The sequence below is a fragment of the Centropristis striata genome, chromosome 3, assembly GCF_030273125.1.
Source record: "Centropristis striata isolate RG_2023a ecotype Rhode Island chromosome 3, C.striata_1.0, whole genome shotgun sequence".
Taxonomy (NCBI): Eukaryota; Metazoa; Chordata; class Actinopteri; order Perciformes; family Serranidae; genus Centropristis; species Centropristis striata.
Genome location: NC_081519.1, coordinates 8,006,427 through 8,030,487, shown reverse-complemented (window position 1 = coordinate 8,030,487; position 24,061 = coordinate 8,006,427). Strand labels below are relative to the sequence as shown.

Genomic DNA, 24,061 nt, shown 5'->3' with positions numbered 1-24,061 from the left:
TAAAAGGTTATTAATCATATCCACTATGGAGGAGAAACTCACTTGGGAAGATCACAAAAGTATTATTTGCAACAAAAGTTACAAAATATCTGGGGATTATGAGAAGATAAGTGCTTTATTACATTCTTCTTGTCTGCTTAAATTATACTAGTCTAATAAACCCGTATCTTATTTATTACAGTAGCGTATGGGCAAGCACAAACCCTACAAATCTTCATAAAATTCTACTGCTGAATCAGAATGTAATGGACTGCCTATTTTTGATACGCCTGTAGTTGGTATTTTCCTCACCTGTACACTTTTTCTATGGCTTTTCTTTTAAATGTGTTAAGAAAGAATTAAGAACACTATACAGAGGCTATATATGTTGAAATGTATTTTCTTCTTGATGCTTTCACTAAATTGTATAGTTATGTGATCATTGTTTACAACTATTATATCATAGTCCAAGTCATGCATCTCAAATATCAACGTACAGTGCATCCAACCAAGTAAATGACTACAGCCAAATTGAGCTCTTCATATTTTAATCGTGAAAGCATGAAGGCAGTCATCACAGAATGGCAGCTTGTTAACAATAATGCACTTAGAACAATATGTCTGAAAGGTAAAACAAAAAAACAGCTTCAACACAGAAAGCAGCTTTCACAACTACAAACACATTTTTTTTTTTTTAACGACAACACAAAGTTAACACTTTTAGTGAGCTTGACCCTCTTCCTGTCTCACAGGTACTGAGAGATCAGAGGCTCAGGGTACGAGCATGCTACAGGTTGTGCGTCTGACGCATGTTTAGTGTGTCCCGCAGCATCAGGTCACGGAGACGCCAAAGTGCATCTGCCATTGTCTTGTGGGCCCCCTTACTCTTCAACCAGTGGGAGGGTAGTCTGCTCTCCTGCTCTTTTGTAAGGCGCACATCTTGTTTTTGAACTGAAAGTGCAAACATTAAACAAAATTATGCATCTGGGGATATTCACAATGCCACATTAATTTGGTAATAACCTCTAAGGATCAGTGAAGATCATGTTGATGTATGATATTCTTTTAAAAGTTTAATTAGTGTGTAAAAAATATATTTCAGTGTATGTATCTTGCACTTAATCATCGCATACGAAAAATGGAAAGCCCATTGTACGGATTAATTCTCAAATCAGGGGTCACTAAAAGCTATACAAGCAAAAACAATAATCTCCTGTCTAGCTATGCTAGTCATTGTGATTATCATTTTATCCAAACTTCATCCCTTGCAATCCAAAAACTAAATTAACCTGTAAGAGCTTGGTCCCACTTGCTAATGGTAGAGGATTCTGCAGTAAGGCCCTCGATGTATCTGAGATACGCCTCAGAGTGAAGCAGTCGCTGAGACTTGGCAGGTGGGGAGACAAACACCGGGGTGGAGGGCTGCTGGTGGGCAGGTTGTCCCATCTGGCCTTGTCCGGGGTACGGCGGTGGAGCCTGCTGTCCAGAGCCCATCAAACCCATCTAATGAAAATATGAGAAGTTATTTAGATTGGAATTCATACAGCTTTTCACCTTCATCAATATCTTGAGCTAAAAAAAGTCATGAATGTATTTTTAAATTTGTATTTAGAACTTAATAGTTAAACGTAAGTGGGCTGACATTGCACCTTCATAGCATATAGCATCATTTGGGGGAAAGTATCAAATATTTTTTTACCAAATGCTCAAGTCCAAGTGACGGCAAGAGGCGGCATCGGTGATGTAGTCTAAGTTAAGTTGGAAATCTTATTTATTTTGTCGAGTCTAGTCATCTTGATTCATCCAGATTTGATAAAACTAGAAAAATACTGAAAAAACAGTGACTCATTCCTGAAAATGTTCACATCATGAATTACCTCAAATGTGTCATACCCTTCACAAAGATCTATATCAAGGCAGCAACATGGATCTAAAAAAGATTTCAGAGCCTTAAAGATTACCTGGGATCCATGAATGTTTCCTCCTCCGGGACCACCTCCCATGCCATTGACACCTGTGGGTATATTCAACATCAAGACACTGTCAAATGTGCAGCAGACCGCTTAATATTGGATTATATTACAAATACTGGAAGTCCAGTGCTGAAAATAACCAGTGTCAGTTATGAATATTATGATTATATTGACTAAAATACAAGGATTATTTTTTAGAGACATCAAATTTCTCCTTATGACACATTACCGAGAAGCCTACTAGTATTGAGCAGGACAAATAACTGAGCCCGAGTTGAGGCTGTATGCTCTCGACTGCCTAGTCATCAAGCTAAGGACCTCAGCCTATTGGTACAGGTAGCCCCTCCAGCAAGTCAGATTGGTAGACAGGAAGCAACTGCATGGCAGGTGGGGTGGCTATGACAGCGCTCTTACCAAAGTACGGCATTCCAGGGAACCCAGGCATAACGGGCAGGAGATGTTGGGGAAAGACAGGCACCCCCATGTGATGTGGTGGCATGCCAGTCATACTAACCATGCCTTCAACGTCGCCCTGCAGGGGCATCATAGCTGGCCTATATGCACCCATCATACCTTCTTAGGAAGGAACAGTAGTAACACAAGACAGCAACATGCATCAGTCAAACATGCATCAACTATTTGCACTACCAAGCATGCATTAATAAATATATATGCCTTACTTCATGACCAGAGCACTATGATGGATATGAATGGAAATAAAGGCCACACACATGAAAAACATGCACTACTGTCAAGCACTAATTCATTTTTGAGTCCCAATCCTCAAATGATGTACAGCAAATTTAACATTTCATGTTCTGCATTCAAAAACAGATATGTGGAGTCTACCATGATATATGAATAAATAGTACTGTACAAGAATTAAGGCTTGGACGTATTATCAGCTCAGGAAAATGATGTTAGATGCAACATAAAAATTAAACCACGACACTGAAACAACACACACATGCAGAAACTTAAAAATGTGAATCCATTTAGCAGTTCAGCTTCTTATTCCAGTGTTCTACTTTACACTGGGGATCCATCTGCATCTATGAGGGGTTACCTGACACAGGCGTCATGCTGGGATTTAGCATCCCCATGGGGATAGGGGGAGGCACCACCCCCATCAGTGCCCCTACTGGGGTACCTGCTCTAGGGGACGTCAGATGATGGGCCCTGTCACGCTCCTGCTGCTCTGCAACTTTAGCTGCTCGCTCTGCAACACAAGAAAGATGAGCATTGGATGTTAACTGTATGTAATTCTTAGAACACAAATATCTGGATTAAGACCAGAGTTTAAGCTCACCTTCATATTCTGCTTTCCTGGAACTCTCCAGGTTCCTCCACTCAGTGCCAACGAGGCGGCTCAGCTCCCCAAAGGAGAAGTCTGGGTGCTGGGCTTTGATTACCGCTCGCATCTCACTGCTGAACAGGATGTAGCCACTCATGTTGATTTTCCGCTTTGAGCCCTCCTTCTTTGAAAGGCCCTTTATGGATTTTGGTGTGGACTGCAACCAAACACAGGAGTGCGTTCACAAGAATGCTACAAGCCACATGATTGCTCGTTAGTTTGCAAGGGAAAATTTTTAAATAAACTCCTCTACCCTGACCTGCGGAGGAGTGTAAGGCATGATATCCATGTCACTAGACAGGGAAGACTGCCTCCGAGAATGAGACTGGTCCCCTAGCTCGCCATCATCGTCCCCAAGATCCTCTAGCTCCTCATCTGTCATATCAGCAAACTTGGCCTCCAGTTCCTCAATTTTCTTGTCCAGCAGAGGAGACGGCTCCTTCTGGGGCACTATGAGCTTCCTGTATAAGATGATCAGAAAAAAATATCCACCTTTTCTAAATAAATCCCTTATTTACAAAGTACCGGCCACCAGACTTCAAGTTCTTATTACATTAAACTGGAAAACACACATAGACATGAAGGAACTCTTCAAAATGTTTCTGTATTTAGGATCAGAGCATGCAGTCTTCCCTTTCTCACTGCCAACAGGAACATTAACAGTTAATTTAAAGTATGTACAAGTTTTTTTCTTTAACCTAAAATAGTAGATTTCATCCTCCAGTACTTTTCCAGAGAGTGAAAAGCGCTTAAGACCCTTGAACTTCTTCATCTGCTTCTCACTCTCGATGTAGCGGCTCTCACAGAGCAGAACATTCTCCTCAGGCACTTCAGTTGGCCGACATGATAGGTAGTCTTTGAAGGACGACACCACACACTTCCCTGTGAAGCAAGAAAACTGACTCTGTGAATGTTTTAAATGATCTATGTCAACAAACTGCATACATGAAACTCTTTACACTGCAGAATTTGTGAAAGCAAAGTATTGGTATTCAGTCCAGCATGTACAGTAAAGAGGGTACCTATGATGCAGGTCATAGGGCAAGTCTCCTCGAGGTTGCTCAGGAACACTTCCTTCTTGTAGAACATTTTAGTGGGCTCATGCTCGGTTTCCTCTGGATGGATGAAGATTGGACCAAAGAAGTAGCCCGCTCCATCTCGCATCCACATTTTCTCAATCCTGTTCAATATATAGATTGAAATACTGCATTATATATAGGGGAAATCAGAGGGAACCTCACTGCTGTGCCATTGTGCCAAGTTCCCCATGTTCCTTATTAAATATATTGTTTTTTCGTCTTTTTTTTTTACAATTATTAGGATTTTTTCCCCCCACATCCTTTTTGCCCCACTAATCATGTCATTTAACCCTGATTTTGTTCATCCTTTACCTATTTATATCATGTAATGTCCTTATTGTAAAGGACTTTAATCGGCATTTCTTGTATGAAAGGTGCTATACAAATACAATGTATTATTATTTTGGTTATATTTTCCAACCATACCACGATATAGAGTTCCTGAGTCCTAGATTGAATAAAAGGAGGTGACCCATGTGTCCTATGGTTGGTGTAAAAAAATGTATATGCACTACCTGCCCACTCGATGGCGCACTAGTCCATGTGAACCAATGTAAACACAGTCTCCCACTTTCAGCCAAAGATTGTTGTAGCAGAGCTGCTCGTAGTACTGACAGCCTGGCTCCCCATTGGTCATATCCATTGGAACATCCTCCCTCTCCTGCAGACACAAATAGTTTACCTGACAGTGTTCTGTATTATTCTATGTGTATTCTGTCATTTTCTTATGAAAAACTGGCATTTACCTTCTCTACAATACCATCTGTCATTTTTATGTCTTCCACCATCTCTGCCGGCTTCTCCTCTTGTTTTGGGGCAAACATTGAAGCTACACGGACGACAGGTAGGGGGACCTCTCTGGGAACAAACCGAACAGAGCTCAAGGGCATGGTCCACATCTTGATCTTCTTGAAGGACTTGGACTTGGCAGAGTAGCGAGACTCACAGACGTAGACATCCTCGGCTCTGAAGCCTTCTGGGTGAAGTTTGAAGTACTCCTTTAATCCCACACACCATAAATATTTGGTTAACACTCATTATTCAAACAGCTGATGCTCCAAGAAAATTACACCTAACAAATAAGGAATAATAATGAAAAAGACAGCATTTACCTTTACAAACATGACCACACATTTTCCAAGAATCTTGCTGACAGGAGCTTTGTTATAATAGTCGCTTTTAAAAACTTCCTTTTCCAAGAACTTCCTTGTGGCAAGGTGAAATGTCTCATTTGGCCGGTAGAACCAGCAGCCATACAGCCACTTCTCTCCTGAATTTATGGGAGGTTGAAAAAAACGGACAAAATTAAAGCTGTTTGGCTCTGGAAATGAGAAACTGATGTTTAAAGGAGCTCTATTTCCATTGACTGCAACAGAAGCCAAAAAGCTGATAAACATTCAGTTTTTGAGATAAAAAAATTAAATTTTCCACAATATATCTATAAATAAATATCTTATGACATCAAAATGTTGTTTTTAATTGAAGTTTTTGATAATTTAAAAAATCTGGCTGGATCCTTTGTGAAATACTGACTGAATATGCTGGGCAGCAACTTTGGTGTACACTGCGCAGAAAATGTGGGAGGATATAGGTTTATTTAGAACAGTTTTTCAGAAAAACTGAGTGATGGACTTGATAATTCCTGTCAGCTCGAAGCAACTGAACACTTCTGTTCACATGGGTCTGGTGAATGTTGGAAAGTGGTAGCACAACTGACTGATTTGTTATGAATTTTCTTTTTTTTAATTTTTTCTTTATTGAGGCCAACAGGTTACATACAACATAGGATATTTTCCCTTCTTAAAAAAAACAAAACAACATAATTTCTTTTATATGTACAGGTTCCTGATACATAGGAAAAGCAAAGAAAGGAAAACAAAACTAAATCATAGAAAAGATAACCATCAGGATTTTCATTCTGTACCCATAGATATACATCAACATCAGTTTTCTTCCCAGGCCCAATTTTTTAACATTTTTATGTATTAACATTATGAACAGTTCGAACATAAGAGGGAGTTTCACTTTAATTCTCTGAAAGAAAATAAATAAAGAAAAAGGGACATGCATACACATAGATAATTACAACAAGACAAAAACAAAAAATACTTAAACAAAATCTGATCTTATGCCTATATGATCAACATACCCAGTCCATTTAGACCATATTCTAGAAAATTTGTCAGTCTGGATTTTGAGGGAGTAGGATAACTTTTCCATTGTATATATATCATGGACCACATCTAGCCATTCTCCTATTGTAGGTGGGTCTTGTTTTAACCACCTTCTTGAGACTGCTTTTTTGCTTGCCACCAGAAGTATAAGTAACAACTTTTTATCTCTATGATCCCATAAGTCAAATGAGATGTTTCCTATGTATAAGGTGTCAAACCTACATGGGATGTTTACTTTGAAAGTCGCTTCCAGGTGGAAGTGTATTTCTCGCCAGTATGGAGTTAGTACTGGGCAATCCCAGAAGACATGAAAGTGATTGGCCTCATTTGCTCCACAGGACCTCCAGCAGGCTGTGCTAGGTATTTGTGTTCTTTGTTGCAATGGTGTTATAAAAAATCTGGACAAATTTTTCCAGCTATATTCTCGCCATGCATTGGAACATGTTGTCCCCCATTGTAGTCTACATATGCTTTCCCACTCTTCTTCAGATATTGAAATACTACCTTCCTTTTCCCATTTCTCCTTAATATATAGAGTGTTGTCTGGACTTGCTTGGCGTAACACATGGTATAATCTAGATATAACCTTTTTGCAAATTGATGAATTGATTGCTCCTTTGAACACTTCCAAAATACCTGTCTTTTGCCCTTCTATTGCCTTAGCTATATTTTCCTGAAAGTAGTGTCTAACCTGGAGATACCTATAGAAATCTTGACGTTGTAGTCCATGCTCTTGCTGTAGCAATTCAAAGCTCTTAAGTGTTCCTTTATTTACAAAGGTGTCGTAAGTAGTAAGCCCCTCTTTGATCCAAGTCTTAAATCTGAAGTCCAGTCTATTAGGAGAGAAATCTGTGTCAAAAGCACACCATCTTAATATTTTTAGAGTATGTTCCAAATCACAGAGTTTTATTGTCTTCTGCCATGTTTTCAATGTGGTATTAATCCAGGGGTTGTTTTTCTCTATCATGTTGTTCATTAGTCTATTGTCTGCCATTACAGCTGCTAAAGGAATCGGATGGGTCATATTGCTCTCTATATCTTTCCATCTTGCGGAATATGTTGGGTTGCACCAGCCCACTAGAGGTCTTAATTGGGCTGCGTAGTGATAGTCGCGCAGGCAAGGGAGGCCAAGTCCTCCACCATCTTTGTGTAACTGGAGAGTTTTATACCTAATCCTAGGTTTTTTACCTTGCCACAGAAATCTTGATATTATTTTATCCCATTCCATAAACTGTTTCATGGGTATTTCCACAGGGAGGCTCTGGAAAAGGTATAGCAACCTCGGAAGCACATTCATTCTTATAGATTCTACCCTGGAATTAAGACTTAAGAATGGTATGAGACTCCATCTCTGTATATCAGATTTGATGTTATTGTTTAGCGGCCCATAATTCAAGGTGGATAGATTTGAGATATCTTTTGGGAGATTAACACCCAGATAACGTATATGGTCTGCCTCCCATCTTAGTTGATACTTCTCAACCAAGGAACTCGGTGGATCATAATTAAAAGTAAGCACTTGTGTTTTTTGAACATTTAGTTTATATCCTGATAGAGCACCATATTTTTCCAAAACAGTCATTAGCTTAGGGAATGTCAGAGTAGGCTGTGTTAAGTATACTAATACATCATCAGCAAATAATGCTAGTTTATGTTCCTCAAAGTGTATACTTATCCCTTTAATTTCACAATTCTGTCTTATCCATTGACTCAATGGTTCAATAAATAACGCAAAAAGCAGGGGTGAGGCTGGACACCCCTGTCTTGTTCCACGTTCCAGGGTGAATGCCTTTGAAAGGGCACCATTAACTTTAATCCTGGCAGAAGGGCTGTCGTATAGAGCTTGGAATGTGTCAATGATCGAATTATGAAAGCCAAATTTTGCTAATACTTTATAAAGAAAAGACCACCTAACAGAGTCAAAAGCCTTTTCTGCATCCAGGCTTATAAGCATCGCCTCTGTGTCATTTTGTGTGATGTAATTAATAATGTGAAGGGTTCTTCTCAAGTTGTCTTGTGTTTGCCTTTGCCTTATAAAACCAGTCTGGTCTTTGTGGATTAAATCAGGTAGAAGCTTGTCTATTCTATGTGCCAGTATTGATGTAAATAATTTATAGTCTACGTTTAGTACGCTAATAGGACGATAACTACCACACTCAAGCTTGTCTTTCCCTTCCTTGGGAATCAGTGAAATTGTTGCTTCTTTCCAGGAGGGCGGGATTTTATTTTCCTTTAGGACCCAGTTAAATGTCTCCAGTAATCTTGGGACTAACTGCTCTCGCAGAGATTTGTACCATTCCGCAGTAAAGCCATCTGGGCCTGGTGACTTATTCGCTTTCAACCTAGAGATGGCTGCGTTTAATTCCTCAGTTGTTATTTCTGATGCTAATCGTTCATTCTGTTCTTCAGAAATGGAGGGTAAGTCAAGTGAGGCCAAAAATGCATCAATGTGAGAATCATTGTCGATACATTGCTGAGAATAGAGTGTCTTGTAGAACTTTTCAAAGCTTTGCTGGATTTTTCCCAGTCTGTGTTCAACTTCCCCAGATTCTGGGTTTCGAATCTTAGAAATTGTATTGTCTGCTTGCTCCTTTTTTAGTTTGTATGCCAGAAGCTTCACTGCTTTACCTCCAACTTCATAATAACGTTGTTTTAGAAATATAAATTTCTTTTGAATTTCCTGTGTGCTCATTTCCTCTATCTCATTCCTTATCTCTTTTATTTCTTGTTTCTCCCTTTCATCTAAGGTAACACAATGAACGCTTTGTAAATGTTTTAATTTGGTCTCAAGGTCTTGTAACTTTTGTCTTCTAAGTTTTTTCATCGAAGAGGTAATGGCAATAATTTTGCCCCTCATAACTGCTTTGAGTGTATCCCAGAGGATACCCGGTGTCACCTCCCCATTATCATTTAGATCAAAAAAGGTGTTAATTTCTGCCTTAAGAAACTCCTTGGTGTCTGGGTTGTTCAATATATTTGAATTAAGTCTCCATAGTGTAGATATTTGTTCTCTATTCAAAGACAGAGAAATAAATACAGGGCTATGGTCTGAAAGAGTGATCGGGCCTATGTCACACCTCTCAATTTTGTGTAGGTCTCTACTAAAAGAAAAAAAGTAATCTATCCGAGTGTATACTGCATGTGGTGAGGAGTAATAAGTGTAATCTCGGCTAGTGGGATATAATTCTCTCCATATATCTACGATACCCAATTCTTTCATCAAGGCAATCATTCTCCTACTTATAAGTTTTGTCTCAGACTTACCACTTGAAATATCTAATTTTGGGTTTAGATGTATGTTAAAGTCCCCACCGCAGATAACAACCCCTTGTGCTTTTGTTGTCATCAAATCAAGTATTTTTCTATAAAACATCCATCCACTGCCTGGAGGTGCATAAACATTTAGGAGACTTACAAGGGTCCCTTCTAATTTACCTATTATCATTACATATCTGCCTTCTGTATCAGTGAGTTCTGACATATGTTCATAGTTCACTCCTCTTGCTAGCAATATGGCTACTCCTCTTTTATGTCCAGATTTATCAGATGATGAAAATACATATTTAATACCCATTCTGTTTAGTTTGGCATGTTCAATGGCATTGAGATGAGTTTCTTGGAGATAGGCTATTTGGACCTTGTCTTTCTTGAGTTTTGACAAAATTTTCCCTCTTTTGACTGGGTTATTTAATCCATTTACATTATATGTGGCTAATCTTGTGCTTTGCATTAAGGCTTACATCTATAGTCATGTCCTGTATTTGAGTCAAAAAACAAACAAACTTCCCCTTAACAGTATAGAACAACTGTAACAAAGTAAGGTGTGAACATTTAACAAAGTAGAAAAATAAAAAAATAAAGACGTCTTCCACAATATGGGTCTTACTTGTGACCCTCCACCAGGTGGTGATAGGTGGCTTTGGGGGAAAACCTCCCTCTCTAAAAGTGGGAGGGCCCTCAGAGGTGTCCGCGTAGCAAAGTTCCGTGTCCATTTGTTGTCCGGATTATTAGAAATATAGCTTAGTCGCTAGGTCATCTGTAAAGTCACATCTTTATAATGTGGGCTATACACAGTCACATAATCAAACTCACCATTCCGGGGCGGGGGACTGAAATAATTGAAAAATATGTTTACATCAGGCTACTAACCACTGTCCACGGTTTGGGGTGTATCATCTCTTCGGAAGGCTTGCAGCCGCTCTTTGAAATGCGGAGTACGGGAGCCGCTTTCCACTTGTCGGGCTCGTCCGCTTCTCTGCCAGCTCAGTTTTTGAAGGCGCTCCATCATTGTCTCAGGTTGTTTGACAGGTACGATGTTGAATCCTTTCCTAGCCAAGTCTTTCGTTGCCTCTTCCACTGTGTCATAGATCTTGTCTCCTTCATGGTATTTCACTTTTAGCCGGGCGGGGAACAACGTTTGAAACTTGATGTCTCGCTCCTTGAGAGCTTTTCGAACTTCTGCATATTCTTTTCGCCGTTGCAGAATACGCGGCGGGTAATCATTGTCAACATTTATCCGGTTTGCTTCCCACATCAAGCCCTTCTTTCGCCATGCTTTGCTAAGTATCATCTCTTTGGTACGGAAGCTGGCGAATTTGACAATGATAGATCTTGGCTGCGCATGTGGCGGTGGCTTAGGTCCGAGTGAGCGATGGGCTCTCTCAATTTGTAGAGTCGCTGTATCAGCTATGTCGAGATTATCCCCCAGCAGTTGTTCTATAAACTCAATCACTGTTGCACTGTCCTTTTCGGCCCCTTCTGGAATCCCATATAAGCGGATATTTTCTCTCCGTGAGCGGCTCTCCTGCTCGGTTAGCTTTGCCTCCATTTGAGCATGAAGTTTAAGCATTTCTGACAGAACACCCTCGACATTTTGTATTCTTTCTTCTGCCTTCTCGATTCGGTCTTCGGCCTCCTCCAGTCTAGTGTTGGTCTTTGTTATTTCTCCTTTGATTTCCTCTAATTGAGATTTATTGTCTTGTCGAAAATCTCTTAATTCTTGGAGGATCAGACCTAGATTAGCCGTGGTTTCTCCGTCAGGGCTAGCCGCGTTAGCATTTCCATTTTGAGTCCCTGTTTGCCCTGTTTTTTTTGTTTCTTTGCCGTCTTTTTTACCCCTAGCTGACATCCTTGCCCCTCTTACTCAATATTTTCAGTTCGTCAACGTAATTCGATGTTCAAGGGGCACGAAATAAGTTCAATACTCGGGAGCTGTTCCTCTACGCTGCCATCGCGTCCGTGTCTCCACCGGAAGCCCCTGTTATGAATTTTCAACATTTTAATCTTGAGGCTTTTGTTGTGGTGCCGCCATCAGGACTATTAGCCAAAAATGCCAACTGATAAAGTTTAAAGTTTTGTTTGTTTTCATGCATGGAAAGACACATTTTCTTGTAGTAGGAGTAGCAGAAGAAGCAGAAGAAGATGAAGCAGAATAAAAGGAAGAAGATGATAAAAAAGCTGCTTGGCTCCTTATCAGGACTGATCTCAATAAAAACGTCCTACTGAACTCAAACAGAGGATACTGTAGGCAACATGAAATCTAATAGAAAATATATTTTCTTATAAAAATATATCAATGAGACTGACCGGTGTCGTCTTGCCAAAGGCGTTCAATGTAGATGATATGAGGCTGCAGGTTTGGCTCTGCAGGCTCCACATACACATAGTCCCCCACGTGGTACATGCTGTCTTTGAAGCTGCAGTCCTGACTGTATGTGCGTTGCAGGTTAGACTGCCACGATCCTCCAACAGAGTCCTCCCTCTTCTCAGCTTCTGGGGAATCACAAGTGTTTCAGTAAAACAAAGGCACAGCACATGTCAGACAACATATGACAGAACTTCTATGCACTGTGACCTTATATATATATATATATATATATATATATATATATATATATATAGTACAGGCCAAAAGTTTGGACACACACCTACTCATTCAATGTGTTTTCTTTATTTTCATGACTATTTACATTGTAGATTCTCACTGAATGCATCAAAACTATGAATGAACACATATGGAATTATGTACTTAACAAAAAAAGTGTGAAATAACTGAAAACATGTCTTGTATTTTAGATTCCTCAAAGTAGTCACCCTTTGCTTACTAGAATATAAGACATGTTTTCAGTCATTTCACACTTTTTTGTTAAGTACATAATTCCACATGTGTTCATTAATAGTTTTGATGAATCACAATGTCAATAGTCATGAAAATAAAGGAAACACATTGAATGAGAAGGCGTGTCCAAACTTTTGGCCTGTACTGTATATATATATATATATATATATATGAATCAAAATACCTCTTTTTTCCTCTTCCCTCTTGATTTTGTCCTCCTCAAACTCCTTGGGAAGCTTCCCCTTCTTCTCCTTCTCCACATCACTGTGCAGATGTTTGGATGTGTAGCTGAGAGCAGGAGACATCAAGATCTCTCCGTTCTTACACAGCTCATCTCTGATCCGGATGAAGAACTGCTGCAGCTCCACAGCATCTTCGAAGATCTCAGAATCTGTCCTGTAATATAGTTGGGTATAACACAATCTAAGCTTTCTTTTAATATAACAACCCTACAATATCGGTGCATAAAAAGATGATTTGACAACAGATTTGAGTTTGTACAGGATGGTCAACAAAACCTCACCTATTCAATCGTCTGGCCTTTTCCAGCACTTCAAACATGTGGTCCTGAAACACATCCAGCCTCTTGTAACGCACCTGATCTACATTAGTCCTGATAATCTCAAAGTTGAGTGGTGGCTTCTCATGATTTGCAGGATCTAGGGCGGGAATCTCCGCGAGTGAATCACTGTAGCAACGGCCCTCATCGTCTTGGTGACCGAGCACAGAGACAAAGAGGCTGCGTATAAGTTCCTGGATGAGGCGGGGCACATCAGGTACATGGGCGTCATCTCCTCCCTCCAGGTCCCGTCTGGTCTCTAGCAGCACCCTGTGAAGCATGAGGGCGTCGCGGTAAATCAGAGACTCAGGCTCGTTGTAAGTACAGGCGTTGTTGAACATGAGCACCAAGTCTTCCACCAGTGCATCCACATCCTGGTACTTATTAGCCAACATGTGGCTCTTGATCTTCTCCATGTCCACAGGTTTCTTGATGGCGATGTAGTAGTCGGGCAGCTCGGCACGAGACGGCAGCCGCAGGAAGATCGTGCTGAGGCGGCGACCCCGCTTATCTGTGAAGTTCTTGACAGCCTCATAGAGTTCGTTCAGCTTCTGCTGTAAGGGGGTTAAGTACTTGGATTTCTTCAGAGTAATGCTGTTCTTTCCTGCAATTACAAAAGTGTATTAATGATAACAAACTCACACTAAGTGTTGGCTTAAAGCAAATCAGAGCTGTACCCATTCTTAAAGTCTTATAGTCTTAAGTAGTTTTTTTTTTTCTTTCTTTTTCTCTGTTATTTCTTTCTTTTCTCCTTATCGTGTATAGATTTATGATGATTTAAAACTCTAAGCTATATTTATACAGGGTTTATTTTATTTTTATTTTTTTCTCAGGGTAAATGTATATTGTAATTGTTTGTAATTTTATTCTATTTTGTAGATGGTGTAATTGTATATTGGATTTTTATAGTATTGTGATTTTGTATGTAGTTGTAAAAGCCCAACTAGGGACGGGAGTTGAAAATTAGCTGAAGCTATATCTCTGTATGCAGCACATCAGATGCATGTCCTGTATCTATGCTAACTGCATTGTCCCTAGCAAATAAAATAAATTCAAACACAGTTGCTTTGAGTGAAGAAAATGTGGCTGACAAAGTGAATTACTTATTTTCAACTTTGGGGACATCATGTCATCATCATCTGTTGCTGGCCCAAGATCCCTGCGTCTGTCTTTCAAGATCTTCTCCAGGATGTCAGCATCGTTGTACACCTACACAACAAAGAAGTTCATCACGAGGAGGTCCTTGCTCCGGAATAAAGTTGTTTTTTTCTGTTTTTATTACAAATAATGTTACCTGGGAGCCTTCTTCATTGTAGTGTCGAGCGTTGCGGAACATCAGCTTCATTTCCTCCATCATTGCATCTTCAGTCATGTATTTGTCTGAGCGGATGTTGTGCTCAATGGTCCTGAGGTCCATTGGTTCCAGGATGACCTTGTAGTAGTCGGGATAGTCCTTCTTCGAGGGCTTGACCATGAAGAGGTCACACAGTCTGCGACCAGTGCTGGCTTCCCGCGCCTCAGCCACAGCAGCAAAGAGAACTTTCATTCGGTTTTTCTTTGTGTTCTTCTTGTGACTGGAAACGAAAAGCAGATCCAGTGTTACTTTACCTCCACACACAAAAACAAGTAGCTACAGAGAGTTGAGTAAGCAAAAGTGCTCACCTTTTTCTTTTTGTGCTGCTGGTGTCAGAGGTGGCAGAGGAGAGCATGCTGTCCCCATCATCATCATCTCTTTGTAAAAGCTCCTTTCTCTTCATCTACACAGATAGCAGGTAGAATAAACGTCAAATGGCTATAATGCCTCATAAAAAATACCACAGGCTGACAAAATGTGTATGTTGGCACTGACCTGCTGAATGTGCTGGAGTTTGAGAGCACGTTTGTAGATGGAGGAGTGGGGAACATTGTAGCGTTTGGCATTCTCAAACATCCGCATCAGATCAGAGTCGATATGCTCAACACTCTCATATTCATTGTTCTTCATCTTGTTCCTGTGGGGAATTACGGGCTCTCACATTTGGAAAGGAGGGCACAGAAATACTGTACTGAACAGTGAGTGTGTGTGATGCCGTAGGGGTAGAAAATAAAAAGAGAGAATGTTGGTGAAACAAAATAAAAACAAAGCAATGCTGAAAGCAAGAATGAGAGAAAATGAAGCAGATGCAGCATGGGTAGTGTTTGTAAATTTTGACTGAATAATATACAAATTCATAGAACAAACTACTTGATGTAAGACATTCTGGAAGACGTGTTATCTGACACTTTTATCGACTATAATCTATGTATTGAGACACAATATAAGGCAAAAATCAAATTAAGATTTTTGTTTGAACAGTAAAAGGATAACCTTAATTCACTTTATAAACAAATCTATATTTTATGTAAGCATTATATAGTAACTATAAAATTTTGCCTGTTTTTTCAGAATTGATTAGATATATATTAGACTGTTTTTTCTGAAAAAGTAATACTTATCTGCGTTTTTCTGAATTGATGAGATAATTGTTTCATTAATTAAAAAATAATACATATGACAATAAGAACATGTTTTTTGTGAATGAATTGAAAAATAAATTCTGAATTGACTTATTAACCACTGAAGATGTTATTTCTACTGATGGGCTTTTTCACTTTACATTTTTAAAAGGGATTTCAATTAAAATAGAATATGTAAAAAAAATTGTATGTTAAAATAGTATGGCTGGTCCTTGTGGACACCAATATGTGAAAACATGGTTAGATCAGAAGGAGTTCTGTCATACTTGATCTGATGGAGGCAGATGGGTTGATTGATCTGGTTGTAGTAGTCAGGGTAGTCCTTCCTGGAGGGCAGCTGCAGGAAAGGCTCAGAGATCAGCTGGCCCTGGCTGTTCCGGGCACCTCGCACAGCCTCATACAGCTGGAAGATGGGATTACTCATGTCCATGTTAGAGGTCATACTCTCTGCCTCAGATTCACCTTCATCATAGTGGACAGAACCTGGGAAATACAGGAGAAGATGAATAAACAATTACATAGTACAGAGCATCGTCATGTTGGTCTGGGGGATATGGACCAAAAGTCATATTTAGGCTGAATATCGATATATGATATATATCCCGATATTTTTATCGCAAAGTGAGAGCAAATGTTCAGTCAAAGTCAAAGCCAAATATGAAATGTCACAAGTAGTTATATTTAACTGTTTAAGTGAACATAAATATTGTATAAGAACAGGAGTACTTTTTTTTTTTTTTTTTTTTTTTTTTAAATCAAAGCTCCATAAAGTGCACATTTAAATAAAAAATGTCTTAAATAAAAATAGCTTATGAAATAAAATAGGCCAAACTTTTTTTCTGAAATAAATATATTTCAATGAGAAAAGAATAACAAACATTACAAAATAACTAAATATGACAAACCCTAGTAAGGGCAGCATTTATGTAAAAAAAAAATTAAAAAAATTGAACTATATCAATATATCGCCCAACCCTATCGTCACCATGTTTGATACATAAGATAATGAGGCAAGATGTACCGGAGAGAATGCCTTCTTCATCACTTTCGTACTGCAGTGCCATGGTGATAGCTGAGAGGCGGTCTCCCTGGGCAGACCTTCTGTTCCTGACAGAGACAAAAAGAACAGAAGCGAAAAGTTAAAATCAAAAAGTTAACTTTACTTTATTCCACATTATTCCATGTGTTGTCTCTGATTCACCTGATACGAATGCTGGACTTGATTGGTTCTCCATGTTCCATCTCGGACTTCTTTTGTGCAAAAATCTTTTTGATTGTGTTTGCATCCTAGAAACACATGAGCAGGTCATATGTATGTATGTCAAATTCTGCTAATGCCTTCCAACATGTGTAATATTGTAATTTACAAAACTTACTTTAAACACTTGTGATCCAGGCTCATTGTAAGTTTTGGCATTCTTGACCAGCAAATCTATATCTTTAGCCATGGCGCTAACACTCCTGTAGTGGTTCAACTAGAAGAAAATACAGTTAATGAGCATTTAATAAACAAAATGTTGCAAATATCTAAATCAATATCTAACAGAGGAAGTGAATCGCTTACTTGAATCTTCTGAGCAACAATTTTCAGATCAATTGGTTCCTTAATGATGGCATAATAATCTGGGTATTGCTAAATGAAAAAGACAAACTCCACATTAAAGCCAAGTCACTAATTTCACTGATCATTTCTTCAGTTATAATATAGATAGATAGATAGATAGATAGATAGATAGATAGATAGATAGATAGATAGATAGATAGATAGATAGATAGATAGATAGATAGATAGATAGATAGATAGATAGATAGATAGATAGATAGATAGATAGATAGATAGATATAGATAGATAGACTTTATTTATCCCAAGCTGGGAAATTACAGTGTAGCAGCAGCATTACACACAGAGACAATAACAACACAATTAGATAAAAAGAACAACCTAGGCATACTTCCAGCAATAAAATATAAAAATACAATAAAATACAATAAAATGTAATAAATGGATAATTAAGGTGCTGGTACCATTTTGGAGGGAAGCTTCTGAAACAGCTCGCTGACCAGACGGCCCGTGGGCTCAGTGTAAGAAACAACAGCATCTAGGAGCTGCTCCAGGACTTCTTTCAGACAGGTGGGTGCACTCTGTCATACATAAGTCAACACACAGGTTAGGTGAGCAAATACTACGTCACACTAGATGATATGCAATATACTGTAAATACACTCAAACTAAAGTGAAAAAAATGAGTCTAGAAGAACAACTATTAAATAGTTTTTATTATAAGATTTTCTTAATATATTTTTTCCCCTCAAAACAACTGGAAAATTTAAATCTGCCAGTGTTGTGAAACAAATTTAAAAGAGAAATTTGCTGTCAGTGCAGCTTCACTTTCTAATAATTTTCTTAATAAAGCCAACAATATTGTGGAAGAGGCACCTGAGCTGTGCAATTTCCCCTTAAAAATGAATAAGATACATAAAAACAACACATATTAAGTAATGGATGCTGTTTTTATAAGGCAACATAGTTGTTAACATGGTATGGTAAATATCTGTGATGCCAAAAGCTAATACTTTAAAGTTATTTATTTTATTACTATGCAAATTAAGGAAAATATTAATATGATCTGTACCAAAGTGCTCCATCTCTAAATAAATCTTTGATTAGGTGTAAAGTTTCAAAACACCATTAGAGTAGCCATATTGAGTAAGATATTGTAAAAGATATTAGAAACTAAACTAAAAAAGTAATATTGTTTGCAGTTTGTATGTATGTACATAAGAAGAGTCATAATAAATCTGTGTTATTGGTAATGTGAGTGTCACCTCATCCTCAGTGGACCCTCCGGGGTTGTCTTGTACCTCGTACCCATCTTCATCATCATCATCATATTCACCTCGCTGAACAAATTCATTCTTGGTTCGCAGGTAAAGGTCCCAAAGTTTACAGGCTGCTCTGTACTCTGGACTGTCAGACTAGACAGAAACAAGCAATACATATTCATGTACATGCATATCAGAATAGAATTTTCTGTGCACCAATTTATACACAATTTTTACCTTTTAATAAGTGGAGTTTCTTTACCTTGTAATATGTTTTTGCATTGTTGAATAACAGTTGAAAGTCACTCGTGAGTTGTTCAACATCATCATACTCCTCCATCTTTAATTTCTGCTGGATCTTCATCATGTCAATAGGCTGAGACACCACATGATAATAATCTGGTTGATTCCTGTAAAAAAATAAAAATAAAAATAAAAACTTGTAAATGTTTCACGTCCAATGTCTGTGTTGCAAGGTTATCATAGTTAACGAAAACTAACGAAATAACGAAAACTAGAATTGAAAAAACATTTTCATTAACTGAAATAAAAATAAAAACAAGAGTTTTTAAAAAAACGATAACTAACTGAAACTGTATTGCGTGGTTACAAAACTAACTAAAACTAACTAAAATTATAGTGGAAATGTCCTTAGTTTTCGTTTTTGTCAACTTTTTTCATTCATAATTCAGTGTTTCTATTTGAACATGCAACACATGGTAAATATGTTTACTGAGACTTGGATGTCTACACTCAAACCAAAATGCAAAACAGTTAATAACCTTATTGGGGTTGAGATGGATAAACCAAAGGAAATAAAGGCAAAATGTATTATGACCACTTTGAATCTCGCACCCAACACATAGCCCATTACAAAAAAACTAAAACTAACACTAAAACTAATAAAAACTAAACTAAAACTAAGCATTTTCAAAAAATAAAAACTAAACTAAAACTAGAAAACTCACTCTTAAAACTAACTAAAACTAACTGAATTTGAAAACAAAAATTCACAACGAAATTAAAACTAAAACTAATGAAAAATCCAAAACTATTATAACCTTGCTGTGTTGCATTATTTGATTGATATTAAAAGGAATTTCAGGATGTAATTATATGCGCATATCTAATGACCATTCCTCACCTTCGTTTGGGGGCTCTGATGAACAGCTCACACAACATCCTGCCCTGATCATCCTTGTAATCTCTGATTGTGTTGTACAGCTCATGACACACAGCAATCTGCGAGGCAAAGGATTAAACACTGAAAAATATCCACATCCTTTCCCATGTCAACTAATTAATCTGTATGGTTGTATAATTCTGACAGTATGTTACAAGAAATACAGAAACTGAAATTTGTAAAAATTACAGGATCCACAGTTGGAATGTTTGAGGTCCTTCTCCTCTTTCTCCCAATTGAAGACATTAATGATGAAGTCTGGCTATCGTCAAAATCTCCTCCACTCACACTGCTAGAGGGGGATGTCGCCCTTCTCCTTTTCAAGGCCATGACGAACCCCTGAGGTAAAGAGCCAGTAAAGTCACAAATATCACTGCATGAGTGAGAAAATCCATCTTACATTAGGAGCTATAAACATTACATACTCAGTTTCCAGGAGAATCAAACGGGGCACACTGAGAGAATAATAAGGGACACTGGCTGCAGCCGTCAGTTACACCTGTTGATAGCATTGCCATCAATGCCACTTAAGTCAGAATAGTTCCTTTCTGATCAGTGCCATTCATTATTCTTTACAACACACTGTTCCTTATTATATAATAAAAACTAATTTAATTGTAACACATGACTACACAGCTCATTTTATAACTCAAACTAGAGTTGGCAGACTCTCTCTCTCCTGCTCAGTGTGTTTGCTCTCTTTGGTTGTAACCATGTTTGCTAGAAGTCAGAAGCTGCAGAACAATATGTACAGATGGGCAATAAATCAGTATTTAGCCCTGCTGTCTTAGTGGTTTACAATAGATAATGTGAAGTGGGATCTTTTTTTAACCTCTTAAACTCCTTGAGGGCATCCTTAGCTGACTTTACGTCCATCTGAGACTGTAGCAAGCACGGTTTTAAAGCTACAATGGATGAAGATGGTATTTGAAGTGAGATATTTTTCAGGAAGGGGACCAAATAACACTCCAAAGTTAGGCAAAATTTTGGGGTGGGAAAAAGATGACCATTTTCAAAGGGAGGGGTCCTCTGACCCCAAGATATCTGAAAGAATGGGTTCTATAAGTACCAACAAGCCCCGCCTTGTCCACTTTGATAATACCATGCAGCTTTTTCTATGCAGATTAAATGTGTTATTTCATCTATTCATCTATATTTATGCATACTTTGGGTCCCTAAACAGTTGGATTTCCATGAATTGGGTAGGACTGGGAAGTTGAGATTGTGCTCATTGAGAGTGTTTGATGATGTTAGTCCCCAAAGTAGCCATTTGACTGTAGTGAGGCCATTTTTTTTTAATTGACCTGACTGTATAAAATAACCTGTTGTGACCTCAAGGATAATCACAGCCTCATGAAACTGGACAATAACAAAAAATAGACCTGGTGGATGCATATTATGCTTTCCTACATATATGTGACAATAAGCTTGTCAGCAGTTTCCAGAACAGATGTGCTTGCAATCCAATCGCCAGAAATCTGCAAAATGTTAAAAGTTTTAGATACTAAATCCTCAAGGTCTGTGTCTCTTTTTTTCAATTAGAAAAAGGTCTATAGGCACTGATAATGTTTTTTGTCTCTAGATTTAATAAAAACATATTCCAGCAAAGAAGCTATGACATCAGAATACAAAGCCTACACAATTTTTAAAAAATTGAGAAAGATAATGACACACAGACTGTTCTATATATAGTTAACACTTGTACATGTTTTCTTTAAAAAGAGGAATATTTGGGAATACTTTAGTTAATTGTTACAGTTAATATTTATCTTCGTTGTGAGTCACAGAAGACAGTCTTAGAAATGCTCACATGCTGTGTTGGAAGCAGGACACTCACATCACATGTCATCCATGATGAATGACTAATTTCAAGTCACCTCAAATGAACTTGAGTCCTAGTTGAGACAACTGGACATGCATGTTTAATTGTTATCAATTCTATCAAATGGCAACAGAAAATAGCAATTAACCCTCTGGAGTCAAGCCATGTTGTCAATTTCTCTCTAAAGAAATGGTTTGAAACTTTACTACAGTTTTTGTTTGATGATGATTGTCAGAGTAAAACCAGAGATATGGTCAAATTGATTTAGCATAGAAATATAGAACCAGATGTTATCCTCATTTTACCTCTTATATGTTATATTTGCAACCAACATTTAAAATTCTTCAGTGAGCATGTTTGTATGTTAAAAGTAAAAGATAACACAATTGTCATACTCTAATTATCAGGTCATATAGGTGAGGTTATGCTGAAAAAATGATACCAACATGGCATGGCAAACATTGTGTGTAGGTGGTTTATAGAGGCGGAATGAAAAGGATTCAAAAGCGGATAAAATTGCTCAAAACTACAAAGGGTTAAAACTTCAAGATAAAACTGAATATATGCAAAAAATATATATATATATTCAGTCTTCTTACTGGAGTCATATCTGTGATTCTGAGGATTTCAGAGGTTTAAAGGGTGTTTTTTTAACAAGGCCCTCTGCTAGGTTTTATGTCCTTTATTGTCAGATTATATAAGGTGACAACCACATCAGCTCATTTTTATCAACTGGAATGACGTTTTCATCAACGGGGACCAATGATGCTGGCATGTCTGGAGGCTTAACTCAATAGAAATGTTTAACCGGTCTTGCCTTAACGTCATGTAGCTGCGTACAGACCGTAGTCCGGTGTGCACACATCAGCAGTGAGCTATCAGGCGGAGCAGCAGCTGCCCGGCTCCCTGTCACTCAGAGCGGACAGGTAACTGACCAGGAGCGGCTAACGTTAGCTAACCTACAGCTGACGGTTAGAGTTAGAGCCCAGACAAAGGCATCACTGGAACAACGTCTAACGTTACAGAGCCACGACACCTGATGGAAAATATTCTGCCTAACCACTTGACATAGCTGTGAGCTTACCTTCAGGGAGTCCGTTACTAGACTCACGGAATCTTTTATTATCAAGAAAGCCAATCACTTATCGATTTTAGACGGAGAGACAGAAGTGTGAAGGTGGCGACAATTTAACTGCCACTTCCGTTTCTCTGCCTTCAAAATAAAATCGTATATAGAATAGAACGCCTTTATTGTCACTATACACATGTACAATGAGATTTGAGAGCTGCCTCCAAAAAGCAGTGCGACAATATATAAAATATATATACAAATATGCAATATAAACATAAACATACATAGGCAGGTAAATGTAAAGAAAAATATATACGATATAATTTAACATAGGCAAGAAAGGGAGGTAAGGTGCACAGTCTTCAATTCAATTTGCCAGAAGCAGATATGATGCTATGCAGTGTTCATGAATATATTGCACGTTGAAGGACAATTTATTGCACAAAGTATTGCACATTGCGATGTGTTGGCAATGTGCAATACTTTGTATTGCACATTGTATTTGTATTTGTATTTGTTTGATAGTCAGGTCGCATAAAGGTGACCACTTAGGTATGTAGAAACCATGGCACAATTTTAAAAAGCCAAACGTGTATTAGTGCAATGAGCGCAAACACACTTCCTGTTAGTTGAATTCAACTTTACACTTCGCCATTAAACCTCTGTCTGAAAAGAACCACTTCAATCCTCCCTAACCCACATTTGACTACATCAGCTGCGACAAGTAGTCATTTTTACAGACACGAATCCTGGTTTAAATAAAAACATATTGTGCATATATGCACACTGGCACACCTTCCTTCCCAGCTTGTTTCTGTGTGTGATGTGACTGTTTGTTACATGAAATTTCATTTCAATTATCCCTCGAATTCCTCAGTATTTTTAGAGTAAGTAAGGAATCACTTACTGATACTTTGGTTTCTTATTTTTATAGTTGATGTTACTTATTATGTGATGTGCACCGACAACAATCCTGTTTTAATGTGTCATCTATCACTATGTACATAGTTGATTCATTGTTTTCCCGCTTGGCTTTTCCTTTACATTGACTGACATTGACATTAAGCCACACTTATATTGAGCCTACTGGGTACAAGTCTACTCAAGTTTAAAAACACCACACAAAGGCCTCCAATTATTTGCCAGCTATTGTTACAGGGTGGCCATGTCTGCGCTTGAAACTAATAGCCATTTGCTTTGTTGGTTTATAGAAGAGTGAATTACTAAAGGGAAAAGGAAACGGGGACATAGAAAAAGATTAAAGGCTTTAAAATGTCTTCAGCAACTCCCTACTGGCATATAATTAGGATAATAAGGATGACAGCTGCAGTAAAATATTAGTGACAATGGGCAAGACAGAAGAAGGTAATTTGATTTTTTAGAAGGAAACAGGTAGGAGCCACTCACTGTAGGAGATATTCACCTCCA

The 24,061-nt window shown here is 38.2% G+C and overlaps 1 protein-coding gene across 3 annotated transcripts; it reads right to left on the bottom strand.

Annotated features, from left to right (window-relative positions):
- Positions 1–510: 510 nt before the first annotated feature.
- Positions 511–22,763, bottom strand: LOC131968084 (protein polybromo-1-like). 3 transcript variants are annotated; one of them, XM_059328826.1, is made up of 30 exons: positions 22,646–22,763; positions 19,929–20,078; positions 19,701–19,798; positions 18,819–18,966; positions 18,560–18,709; positions 17,759–17,875; positions 17,297–17,365; positions 17,109–17,207; positions 16,934–17,019; positions 16,754–16,839; positions 15,999–16,215; positions 15,086–15,227; positions 14,899–14,993; positions 14,531–14,810; positions 14,340–14,445; positions 13,201–13,840; positions 12,862–13,073; positions 12,146–12,331; positions 5,498–5,655; positions 5,132–5,383; positions 4,901–5,046; positions 4,329–4,486; positions 4,005–4,188; positions 3,566–3,767; positions 3,262–3,463; positions 3,019–3,171; positions 2,367–2,528; positions 1,941–1,993; positions 1,269–1,482; positions 511–930 (listed from the first exon to the last, which is right to left on the bottom strand). In XM_059328826.1, the coding sequence occupies exons 2-30, from the start codon at positions 20,067–20,069 to the stop codon at positions 767–769; spliced, it is 4,920 nt and encodes a 1,639-aa protein (XP_059184809.1). In that variant the 5' UTR covers positions 20,070–20,078; positions 22,646–22,763; the 3' UTR covers positions 511–766. The 3 variants fall into 3 exon arrangements, with proteins under 3 accessions (XP_059184809.1, XP_059184810.1, XP_059184811.1); XM_059328827.1 differs by having other exon boundaries at positions 2,367–2,525; XM_059328828.1 differs by having other exon boundaries at positions 20,028–20,078; positions 22,646–22,748.
- Positions 22,764–24,061: the final 1,298 nt, after the last annotated feature.

Bases quoted from the DNA above. Each gene is read 5' to 3' on its own strand.
- LOC131968084 (XM_059328826.1), bottom strand. From the start codon at position 20,069: ATGGCCTTGAAAAGGAGAAGGGCGACATCCCCCTCTAGCAGTGTGAGT. The intron at 13,074-13,200 runs GTGAGGTTTTGT...ACTATATTACAG, and splicing joins AAGGCCAGACGATTGAATAG to GACAGATTCTGAGATCTTCG. The intron at 12,332-12,861 runs GTATTTTGATTC...GTGATTCCCCAG, and splicing joins GAGGGAAGAGGAAAAAAGAG to AAGCTGAGAAGAGGGAGGAC.